The sequence below is a fragment of the Gorilla gorilla genome, chromosome 12 (genome assembly GCF_029281585.2).
Source record: "Gorilla gorilla gorilla isolate KB3781 chromosome 12, NHGRI_mGorGor1-v2.1_pri, whole genome shotgun sequence".
NCBI classification, from domain to species: Eukaryota; Metazoa; Chordata; class Mammalia; order Primates; family Hominidae; genus Gorilla; species Gorilla gorilla.
This window is the reverse complement of record NC_073236.2, coordinates 68,087,282-68,099,445: the sequence shown is the minus strand read 5'-3', so window position 1 is coordinate 68,099,445 and position 12,164 is coordinate 68,087,282. Positions and strand designations below refer to the sequence as shown.

The 12,164-nt window shown below is 52.6% G+C and overlaps 1 protein-coding gene across 16 annotated transcripts in view; it reads left to right on the top strand.

Annotated features, from left to right (window-relative positions):
- DYSF (dysferlin) overlaps positions 1-12,164 on the top strand; it is a 231,031-nt gene that overhangs the window by 204,918 nt on the left and 13,949 nt on the right. For all 16 annotated transcript variants that reach the window (XM_004029397.5, XM_004029399.5, XM_004029398.5 and 13 more), the window contains 7 exons: positions 296-387; positions 4,084-4,254; positions 4,978-5,120; positions 7,197-7,336; positions 8,575-8,663; positions 8,937-9,032; positions 9,430-9,571. In XM_004029397.5, the coding sequence (XP_004029446.5) occupies positions 296-387; positions 4,084-4,254; positions 4,978-5,120; positions 7,197-7,336; positions 8,575-8,663; positions 8,937-9,032; positions 9,430-9,571 (873 nt within the window). The remainder of the gene's footprint in view (positions 1-295; positions 388-4,083; positions 4,255-4,977; positions 5,121-7,196; positions 7,337-8,574; positions 8,664-8,936; positions 9,033-9,429; positions 9,572-12,164) is intronic.

The window sequence follows — 12,164 nt, the reverse complement described above, 5'->3', positions numbered from 1 at the left end:
GCAGACTGTTGTGTTTCTGATAAGGGCCTGGCCTCTCCCAATGGAGCAGTAGATTGGGAGTGTGAAGGACTCAGGTGCCCCATTCCCACGGCTGGAGCCAAGACCAGAAGCCCATGTCAGGGGCCAAGTAGAGTGGTGTGGTGTGTGGGAGGGGGCCCTGTCCTGGCAGGACACAGCCCACGTCTCAACTTCCTGTTGGCTGCTCCCTCATCCCATCCAGAGGCAAGGCACTCATGAAGCCTCAAAGACAGGTTGGGAAAGTGTTTTCACAGAAGTGTTTTGTCTCCTCCTCCAGTGTGATCCTTACATCAAGATCTCCATAGGGAAGAAATCAGTGAGTGACCAGGATAACTACATCCCCTGCACGCTGGAGCCCGTATTTGGAAAGTAAATTGGGGCATCTTGGGTCTTGGGGTGGAGGAGCCAGACAGGATAACCCACAGTCTAGTGGGGGAGATGTGACTGGCACTGTGAAGTCCGTATCTCTTGGAGCAAAACTATATTCCTTAAATCTTGCATGTCTATGGGGGCATAGCATCAGTTAGCCCTTCTTTAGCTGCTAAAGACTTGATCCCAACAGAAGCTCCTAGTTAAACACTAAACAATTACGTCTAAGATCAGAAATCTACATGGCTTGAGCTCAGGAGTTTGAGACCAGTCTGGGCAACATAGCAAGACCCCATCTCTACAAAAAATAAAAAACTTAGCCAGGCATGGTAGTGCATGCCTGTGGTTCCAGATACTTGGGAGGCTGAGGTGGGAGGATCCCTTGAGCCTAGGAGTTTGAGCTTACAGTGATCTGTGATCAAACTACTGCACTCCAGCCTGGGTGACAGAGCAAAACCCTGTCTCAAAAAAAAAAAAAAAAAAAAAAAAAAGAAAGAAAAAGTAGAAATCTGTGTGTAAGCTCAGAAGATGCATTTGCTAATTCTTTTTTTTTTAAAGATAAACTTTTACTTTGGAATAATTTTAGATTTACTAAACAGTTACAGAGACAGTGCATAATTTCCACTTACTCAATTTCCCCCACTGGTAACCCCTTACTCAATTTCCCCCACTGGTATCATCTTACCTAACCATGGGACATTTGTCAAAATGAAGAAATCATCATTGGTGCATTACGATTAACCAAACTAGACTTTTTTTTTTTTTAAAGGATTTCATGTTTTCCCACTAATGTCCTCTTACTAATGTCTCAGGATCCAATCTGTTATACGACATTGCATTTAGTAATTAATTCTCTGTAAGTGTCCCACATGTGTCTGTAGCAAGAGCTAGAGGAAGAATGTAGACCCAAGATAGTAAAATGATTCCTGAAATCTGAGAACAAGGAAAGGAAGAATCAATGCCCATTGCATGGGAGTAATTCCTAGGCATCCTGAATTGCTGTTTGGACGTGAGCTTGTTTAGGCCAGAGAGGGGAGGATGCAGAGGGAGGGTGGCAGCTATTTCTCTCGCACCTGCAGAAGACACCTACTGTTCTGATGTCATCAAGTCACATATTGCACTTATAAACCGGGGTCTGTTGAGTTAGTTGTGGTCACTCACCCTGCAGTGAGGACCCAGTCTCCTTGGGGAAATGCAGCTTTTGAAGGTGAACCAGCCCTGGCCAGTGATGAGCCCCCACCAAGCAAGGATTGGAGGGAAGTGGTAGGTGGGAAAGAGGAACTCTGTATGAGTTGCAGGGGCTGGCGAGCTCCAGGGGCTGGCGCAGGGCCTCAGGCTAATGCTGATGGGGCAGTGGGCAGGACCTGTTCCACAGTGGGTGGGGGTGTGTCAGGACTCAGGGGAGATAGGGGAGTCAGTGCAGGAACACACGCCTCCCATGCCTGTTTCCCCATCTCCCCCAATCCTGGGCAAGCTGGTCTGCCTGGTGCTTTAAGCCTCCTTCAGATCACAACAGAAACCCTTCCATTCTATAACCCATGTGTCAGACGAACACAACGCATGAGGTGGTTTTTGTCAGCATGTATTCCATGGCGTTACCTTCTCCTTTCCCCTGAGGAAACTGACAGGCAGGTGACTTTTCTGCTGACATTGAGCTCAGCCACTTTAACTCACGAACCCAGACTCAGGCCATAACCCACTGCCCATTTGTATGGAATCCCGAGCTCCCTGATGGCTCTAGGGGAGTGTGTCCCCTCTTTGGATGCAGCTGTGTGTGCGTATGTGTGTATATGTGCACATATGTGCATGTGTGTGTATGTATTTGTGTGTGTGTGTGTGTATGTGTATGTGTGTCTGTGTTCGTGTGTCTGTGTGTGTGGTGTGTGTATATATGTGTGCATGTGTATTTGTGTGTATATATGTGTGTAGGTGTATGTGTCTGTGTGTGTCTGTGTGTCTATGTGTGTCTATGTGTGTGGCATGAGTGTATTTTGTGTGTGTGTATGTGTCTCTGTGTCCATGTGTCTGTGTGGTGTGTGTATATGTATGTGTGTTGTATATATGTGTGTGTATGTGTATTTGTATATGTGTGCGTGTATGTGCATGTGTATTTGTATGTGTGTGTATGTGTGTTTGTGTCTGTGTGTCTGTGTGGTGTGTGTATATGTGCATTTGTGTGTATGTGTGTGTAGGTGTGTGTATGTGTGTGTGTCTGTGTCCATGTATGTGTGTGTGTACATGAGTACATTTGTGTGCCTGTGTGTGTATATGTGTGCACGTATGTGCATGTGTGTGTCTGTGTGCATATTTGTGTGTGTGTGTGTATGTCTGTGTCCATGTATCTGCATATGTGTGTGGTGTGTGTGTATGTGTGTATGTTTACGTGTGTTTGTGTGTGTGTGCGCGCGCGCACGTGCGCGCGTGGTGTAGGGAAGGAGGGGCCCTGCCTTCCTCCCTTCCTGGTCCAGTGTTTCTCCCTTCCTGCTCTGGCTGACCTCTGAGGTTCTGACTCCTGCAGTGTCTGGGCTGGGGAGAGGGCCCGTCTCATGTGCCCACCACCGCTGTCATCCGGGTACTCTCTGGACCACGGATGTTGAAAGCCGACTTATTTTCCTGTGGGTGCTTTCCAGAGGTTCCTCAGAGAGCCCCCCGTGAGCCCTCCCACTGCACTTTCTGGGATATGGCAGATGCTGCGTCCCTTTAGCTGCTGTCCCCAGCCTCTGGTTCTCAGATGGTCAACTCCACAATCTCTCGCTGCTGCAACCCTCTGGGGGTCTCACAGGGCAGGATTCAGAGCAGTTCCAGTCTGGCCTCAGAGTGGTCTCTTCTCCTCCCAGGAAGTCCTTGTGTTCCTTGCCCAGGCATGGGCCAGAGCGCAGCTCCTCCCAAATGTGGCCCCTGCCCTCCTTCTCCATGCCACAAGTTGCTTAAGTTTCCCTGAGCATGTACCAGGTGCCAGGCTTGTGTCTCCCACCTGCAGGGAGCTCATTTTAGGGGGAGAAGGGAGAATACCTCTCCCTTTGATGCCCATGGTAGATGGAGTTCTCAGATACAGCAAGAGCTCTCGCCAAAGAAATCTTTTCACAAATTCTCCCTCCATCCCATCCCAGAAGTGGATGTGAAGAGTCCAGAAAGCAGGTCCCAGGCCTGGAGTTTCCAGTCATCGGTAAATTCCAAAGCTCTGGCCCCTTGCTCTGGAGTACCAGTCGTCAGTAAATTGGAGTCCTCCAATTTACCAGGAGTCCTCCCTGGACTGGAGGTACCAGTCGTCGGTAAATTGGATTCCTCCAATTTACCAGGAGTCCTCCCTGGACTGGAGGTACCAGTTGTCGGTAAATTCCGAAGCTCTGGCCCCTGGCTCTGGAGTTTCACATCTCTTGCATCTGTTGTCTCCTGGTGTCGTGGTCAAAGCTTCAGTTTTAATGTGCATTTCCAATTCATTCTTTCGGTCTGTGGTCCATCAGGCAGGCACTTGCCTTATGCCCAGTACAGTTTATTTGGGAAAGTCCTGTCCCCCCTCCCCCTACACACACACTCAGGCCCAGTACAGCAGTGCTGTGGGTGGTTGGGCCTGTAAGATCTGTAGGGGGCCCAAGGAAAGAAGACTCCCTGGGGTAGTTTCGAGCTCTTATCCTGCCCTGCCTGTCCCTTGGGTGCCCCGTGTTGGCTGACATCGGGAATCTGCCCCTCCTGCAGGATGTTCGAGCTGACCTGCACTCTGCCTCTGGAGAAGGACCTAAAGATCACTCTCTATGACTATGACCTCCTCTCCAAGGACGAAAAGATCGGTGAGACGGTCATCGACCTGGAAAACAGGCTGCTGTCCAAGTTTGGGGCTCGCTGTGGACTCCCACAGACCTACTGTGTGTACGTGGATGGGGGCTGGCTGGCTGCTTCTCTGACAACACACCACCCCTGTCTTCTCTGACAACACACCACCACTGAGCACTTACTGTGTGCCAGCCCTGGGCTTAGCACTTCCTAGGCATTCTCTCATTGAGTCCAATGGGAGTCCTATCCCCACTCCACAGATGAAGAAACTGAGGCCCAGAGTTGTTATTGCTTGTAAGTGGTGGAATTAGGATTTGAACCAAGAACCTGGCTCATCACATTGTTATAATCCAGTTATCTGTAATGCACATAGAAGGCCTAGAGAGGGCTAGGTACCTGGAAAGGGAGAGAGGGAAGGAAGGCAGGAAAGAAGCAGGGGAAACAGATGAGAGGACATGTGTGCTGCAACTGGGCCCGGAGGGGAATTTTGTGATGGTTTATGTCAGGGGAATGCATGTGAGGACTGCACCCCTCTTCCCACCATCTCGAGTCTTCTCTGGGTCTGATTATCTAACTCGGGAAATTGAAAACATTTAAGTTGCAATTCCATACTTAAATGAGTCCTTTTCTCTCTGAGCCTCCATTTCTCCATCTGTAAAATGGGGATGCCCAGTCATGGTGAGCAATCAGATGGGACACCCACTGTAAAAGCAAGGAGTGGGCAATGCTGTGCATGAGGGTACACCAGTCCCTGCATGCCCCTCTACCCTCATGAGTGTCCTTGAAGCATCTCATCTATGTCTTGTGCTTGCTCCTCAGCTCTGGACTGAACCAGTGGCGGGACCAGCTCCGCCCCTCCCAGCTCCTCCACCTCTTCTGCCAGCAGCATAGAGTCAAGGCACCTGTGTACCGGACAGACCGTGTAATGTTTCAGGATAAAGAATACTCCATTGAAGAGATAGGTGAGCTGCCACATGACCCCAAACCATGGTGGGCTCTCGCTGTATCCCTCCCTCTCTCATCAGACCCTCTGCTACCATAAAAGATCCAAGCGGACATAACCCACATCAGCAGGCTGTGGGCATGGGTCTCTCCAGGGCAGCACAGATGGGCTCCACTTGCACTTGGTACTTTGAGGACCAGTACTGACCTGTGATGCCACTGTGAAAATTAGAGGTCAGGGCACAGCCAGGGTCAGAGTGCAGTCCAAGGCCAGGTTGGGGCCCATCCGAGGGCAAGATCAGAGGTGAGTCTGAAGCCAGTGTCAGGGTCAGAGTTAGGCTCAGTCTCTTTCTGGCATTGGCTGGTCTGACCCTGGTTGGAGTTTGGGGTACAGTCCACTTCTCAGAAACAGTTTTCTGCTTGAATTGCACCAGCCTGGCAGCTTGACCCTGATGGTGTCTTCCAAGCTCCCCACTCACAACCCATGTATCTAAAGGATCCCAAGGCAGGCAGGCCTTGTAGTGCCCCCAGTCCTGCCCAGGGTCCTGCCCAGCTCTCCTGGCTGAGAATCCCGCCACATGCTCTCCGTGTGTCTGAGATGCCCGCAGGCCTGCATCACCCACTCAGAGCAGCTCAGACTCCCCAGAGGTGTTTACAGGCCCAGCTGGCCCCTTGCCTCCTGGTTGCTTCAGAGATGTTTGATGTCAGAGCTGGTGCCAAGGTTATAAAAGGGAAATGATGGCTTTGATGCCCCATCCCCCACCCCCTCCTCCTTCTCATTCTGTTTTCCTGACTCTCCCAGGTCATGGCTGAGCCAGGCTCAGCCATAAGGCGCCCCCCACCCTGCCCCCCTTCATTCCCTTTTCCCATAGAATGTGCATCTGTTTTCGGGGGAGTCTCATTTCCTTCTACTAGTCTGTGAGCAACTTTAGCACAGGGCCATGGCTCATGGTCATAAAGTCATAGGAAACAAAAGCCAGAAAGCTAGAGATGGTGAGGTCCAACATCTGCCTGCTCTTACAGATGAGGCTGGTAAGACCAAGAGTGGTGAACGACCTGCCCAGCGTCACCCAACCAGCTAGGGGCAGAGCCAGGTTCCTGGCCCTGTGTGTCTTCTGAGGTGCATGCCTCTTCCTTTGAGGCCCCTACTGAAATGGGCAGGGCAGGTCTGATGGGTGAACACATGTGTGTGTACATATAGGTGTGCATGAGCACACCTGGGTACATGTACAGATGTATGTGTCCACCATCAGCTCCCCAAGCCAAGGCCTTTGACATAGTGGGCTCCAAGTTCATGTTGTTGGATGGTTGGCCAGGCTTCTCTGGGTCAGGAATACCCCATGTCTTCTCCCCACCTGTAGCACCAGTTTTTGACCCATCCCCTAGCAGGGAGGAGCTGTACCTGGGACGCACCTGGGGACAGGCACCTAGGTTCATGCCTAGTCACGCACCTTTCCTAAGTGAGCATGTGATCTCAGCTGCTCTGCTGCTAGTTGTGTGGCTTCTCTGTGCCTCAGATTTCTCTTCTATAAAATGGGGATAATAACAGCACTCAGCTTCTAGGATCCTCATGAAGATTAAATATGTTAATAGCTTGAAGAATAGTGTGTGGCACGTGGTTCCTGCTCTGGAAGTGTTTGCTGTTATTGCTATTATTTTAGCTACTGCTACTAGTAGAACAACTTACATGAACGAGAGCATAATACTAACAGCACTAAGATGCCAAATCTAGGAGTAAAGGTTGCTGAGGCTTAGAGTTGGGAGCAGTCAGGGAGAGCTTCCTGGAAGAAGTGGGCTTTGGAGACAGGAGGATTTGTATGGTGGAAAATAGGAATAAAAACTATAGAACAGGCTTGGTAGAAATGATGGCAATGGGGAATCTGGATTTTAAGCCTGGAGCTAGTGGACAGCAAGATTTCCCCTATCAAAAGTGAGACATGAGGACCAGAAAAAGTGCATCTGTGCTGGGGGTGAGGCTGCGGGGGTTAGGGCTTCTTATGACTCTTAGGCAGCCCTGCTGAGCCTGTTCACTGGGCAGCCCCATTATCTCTCGCTTCCCCAGCTCCTGCAACTTTTTTGTCTTCTCTCTGGGGCAGAGGCTGGCAGGATCCCAAACCCACACCTGGGCCCAGTGGAGGAGCGTCTGGCTTTGCATGTGCTTCAGCAGCAGGGCCTGGTCCCGGAGCACGTGGAGTCACGGCCCCTCTACAGCCCCCTGCAGCCAGACATCGAGCAGGTAGGACCTTGACCCTTGGGCCACAGAGTCCTCGAACTCCAGAAAGCCCCAACCCCAGGGACAACGTGGATATCCCAGAGGAGCCAGTGGGTCCCTTGAGATTTGGTCAATCCCTCCTTGACCCATTTCTTCACAGTCTGAGTGCGGCCATGGTTGGCCTGGGAGGGGATCTTTAGGTCCTGGCTTCCTCTGGCTGCCTCCATCCCTCAGGGCCTGCGAAACGAGGCTGAGCTTCTCCCCTCACCCCTGTAGGCCTGGCCTCCGACCTCTCCTTGTCATCCTGAAGCCTCTCTGTTTCAGCCTGACTTCAGGTTGGATTCCCCCATCCAACCACTATCTGTCAGTGACTCAGTCTCAGATGCCCGGCCCTGTGCTGGGCTGCTGTAGGGTATGCAGCCAGGGTGGCCCTGGCATCCTATGACCAAATGACAAAGCCACCCACAGAGAGCAGTCCTCAGTGGGAGGGGAATCCTCCCACGCTGAAGGGTGGGGACCACAGAGACAGCAGCCTTGGGATGGTGACAGGGAGGGCTTCCTGGAAGAGGTGAGCTCAGAGCTGGGTTTTGGAAGAGGAGAAGGGGAGACAAGGTTATAGGCAAAGAGAAAGGCCAAAGTGAGCCATGAGGATGCCTTTGTGAATGCCAGAGGACATTACCTCTGTTGTTTGGAACTGAGCTCTCTCTCCACCTAGGTAGTTTGGCTACCGGCCTCCCCAAAGTGGCACAACTGGTGTGGAAACTTCAGCTCTTTCATCTTTTAGTTCTGTGACCCTGCAGAAGTGACTTAATCGAATTACTTCAATCCCTGCTCCTTCTGCTCTAAGATGAGACAAATTCACACCTCGCTTGCAGAGAGGGAGGAGGATAAGGGGTGGGCAGGGAGAGCGATGTCCTGCCATGGAAGCCTTCTGAGCCCTCCATAACTGAACGGTGCTCTTTGACACGCCATGACTGTGCACATGCCATTCCCCTGGCTGCCAAGACTCAGCTCAGCCACCAACGTCTCTGAGAAGCCCACCCTGACCCTTGACCCCCAGGCACAGGCCCAAGTCAGAGGCCTGTGGGGCAGTGGTCACCTCTGCGGTTGACCCTGTAGTCCCCTGTTTAGGGCAGTGAGGCTTTCTCTGGAAGGGCCTGGGTTTCTCTGTTCTGTGCCCTCGGCATCTGGCCCAGAGCAGGTGCTTGGTAACAGCTGGTTAAATGAGAAGGGTGGGGAGAGAACGGACCCTGTCTCCGCAGGGGAAGCTGCAGATGTGGGTCGACCTATTTCCGAAGGCCCTGGGGCGGCCTGGACCTCCCTTCAACATCACCCCACGGAGAGCCAGAAGGTGACTTGCCCAGCCACAGGCTCTGAGCTGGGCTGAGGGGTGGGGGCGTTGCAGCCTGCTGTGGGTGGGACTAGGCGGTTGCTCTTTTCTGCCGGGCTTCAGGCTATTTGGGCCATGGACTACAGTTCTCATTTGGGCCTGGGCCAGTGTCCAGCCAGGCAGGCATCGAGTCCTCTTGGACCAGTCTGCTTCTTGGCTTCTTGGCTTCTTGGCCAAGGCCTTCCCATCCTTTGGTAGGAAATCTAGGTGGATTAGAGTCATACCTTTCCTCAGGTTTTTCCTGCGTTGTATTATCTGGAATACCAGAGATGTGATCCTGGATGACCTGAGCCTCATGGGGGAGAAGATGAGCGACATTTATGTGAAAGGGTAGGGAGCCAGCGTCCTCTTGCCTGTCCAGCTTGCCGCAGCTCCCGTGCTCCCTCTGGGTTGTGCACGGCACGGGGGGCTCTGGCTCAGGGAAGGGGAGAACAAACAAACTTCCAACGAGGGCTCCTGGGGGTGGTCCCTGCCTTTGGGGAAATCGCTCTCCCACCAGATTTCTTTTTCTGCACTGAACTTTGGGTTGAACTTACAAGTTTAGTGGCTGGGGAGTTAGAATGTTTTCAAATTTATGGCACATTTTGTACATCGTGCCGATTTCCTGGGAATTCTTTTTGCGATAAGCTCATTTACCTTCTTAACTCCTTGTCTGCCTAAGTTGACGATGTATATACTGTGTTGGAAATCTTAATGAGAACCATTCTCTAAAAACATGTATGTCTAGTTGGATGACTGGCTTTGAAGAACACAAGCAAAAGACAGACGTGCATTATCGTTCCCTGGGAGGTGAAGGCAACTTCAACTGGAGGTTCATTTTCCCTTTCGACTACCTGCCGGCTGAGCAAGTCTGTACCATTGCCAAGAAGGTCAGTGTCCTTCCCATTCCCTGTAGTGCCAGCACCAGGGCTTCTAAAGTTAGCCTGACCTGACCACCAAGTCCCTGCCTGGCAACTGTCACAATCTCACTGCTGCCCCACCATGTTGGAGCTACCACTGCCATCTCCACATGGCCACCACCTCCACTGTCTCAGCACTGCCAGTGTCACCACCACTGCTGTCTCAGCATTGTGTGATGGCCTCTGTCCCATCACAGCCAATGTCACCGTGGCTGCTGTTCCATCATTACTGGTGTTATCACAACTGTTGCCTCCTCACTGCCAAATGTCACCACCACTGTTCTGTCATTCATGGCACTACCGTGGTCCCACCCCTGCTCTCATTACCCCCAAAGCCACCTCCACCATCTCTGCATCCACCCCTTTTCCACTCTCTTCCACCATCTTTCACATCCCCAGCCCTGCCGCCACCCCATGGCCACCTCATGATCACATAGTGCCATATCCATCATTTGCAGCTAAATCCAGATCCCAAAGTCACTGCCTCCCTCCCTACCTCAGACAAGTTAAGCAGCAGGAAGGACCATGGGGTCTGAGTGGGTAGAGTAGGGACACCCAGCATGGCCTTCAAAAGGGCAGTGGGGCAGACCCCATGGGGGAGCTTCCCAAGAAGGCCAGTCTGGCCTATAGATCATGGTGTCCACAGGATTGGGAGTTGCTTGGCTAAGTCTTTCTCATATCCCATTTTCCACATCTGTGCCTATGGTCACCGTCCAAGCTAGGTCACAGTCCAAGTGTGCCTGCAAGGCCCACAGCCATCACCCTCCTCTCTCCACTCCCACCTCTCACTACAGGCCAAAGGCACCTAGGGAGACCTGGCTTGCATCAGCCAGAGGGGAGGCTGGATTTGGGGACCTCGGTCTCTGTGTCTCAGCATCGGCTAGTTTAGGTCGCATCTGGGGCATCAACTTTTTACCCCTGAACTAGGCAGAACTCGAGGGCAGCCAGCCTCTTCCTGGTAGGACCAGGCCTGCCCTCAGAGAGCAGCCCCCAGAGCACAGAATGGGTGCTGAGGGCAGTGGAGACTTCAGGGCTATGCTGGTTGGAGGCAGAGGGGTCTCTGCTGTAGCTTCTGGCCATCCTTGTCCCACCTGGCATTAAATTCCACCCTGAGGTGCTCTCCAACTCAAGGGGGTAAGTGCCTCTCTGGCATCTACATTCTGCTGGCCCGATTTCCTTCCAGAGGTGGCTCAAGGCTTTAAGCCTCAAAGCTCCTATGACTCCTTGTCTCCTGAAAGGAAGGGGATATATGACGCGTTCCAGTGCATGGATTTTCTTGATTCTCTTCATTACATCCCCTCTGCATGGCCCTTCCCAGCCTAACATGCAGGATCATCTGCACGTTAGAGAAAGCAAAATGTTCCGTGGAATATTCTGAAGCCATGAAACAAAAGAAAACATGGATTCAACAGGGTTAAGTGGATCCCTTTACCGAGCCATTGCTGTGGAGTGACTGGCAGAAAGCAGAATTGAGCAACAGGGTTCTGGGAGGTCCAGGAAAGCATGGGCCATTTGCAGGTTGAGCCTTGTTTGCTGCTGTTCAGTGTGCTTCCCTGTCGTGAGCCTGTTTCCATCAGAAAGCCAAGGTTGCATCTGCCCCAAGACACAGCACTGCCCCAGCCAGCTCTGCTGTGGACAGAGGGAGAGGGGGCCTGGGAGTGGAGAGGGAGGGCTGCGCCCCCCGTGGCACCCCCAGGGCTCACCTACAAGGGCTGGAGACTGAGACCGAGAGGAATGGGAGGTGGGACAGCCCCTTCCTCATGACAGGTGGAGATGTGGATAAGGAGTGGCTGTTTTGTCTCTGAAGTAAGAGGAGAGATGATCTGGTACTGGGGCAGGTGACTTGTGACCAGTGGAAAAGGCTGGAAAGAGCTGCTATGAGTGACAGTGAGGGAGGGACACAGAGAGATGGGGAGGGAATGTGACTGGCAGCACAGAGAGGGTTACCCGGCAGTTCTGGGGACCCAGTTGTGGTTGCTGATTAAGAATTTGGGGTGGCTCCATTCTGGCAATGTTGTGGTTTTGTCTCTGCATCATAGGGCCTGGTCAGGAGGAAGGAAGAAGGGGAGAGTGGGGCCAACCCGTGGGCGAGTTCCAGAGGAAGACAGGGGTTGAGGATACGGAAGGGACTGCCTGATGGCCAAGAGGGTCTCGGTCAGACTTGGGAGAATGAGAAGCCCACGGGGGAGCAGGGGTGGAGAGGAGGAAGAGAGGTCAGGGAGTGGGAGGAGAGGCTCACTGGGAGGGAAGGCCAGAGGGGAAGGGACGTTCTCCATGATGCCAGACTCTGGGGAGAAGGTGGCTGGAAGGAGGGGCGGAGAAGGTCAGAAGAGGAGGCTGAGAGACAGAAACAGAGGCCACATGGCTCTGAAGTCAACCAGAAGTGGGAGACAGAAACTGGCTTGGCCAAAGGCAGAGCCAGAGGGTCCCTCTTGGAGTGAAGGGACCCTGGGAGGCAGGCAGAGCAGTGGCCACAGTGGGGCACCAGTTAGCTGGGTTGGGCTGAAGGATCGAGTCTGGATGGGTTCGTGCAGAGGCACTGCACAGCCTCTGGGCTCCCTGG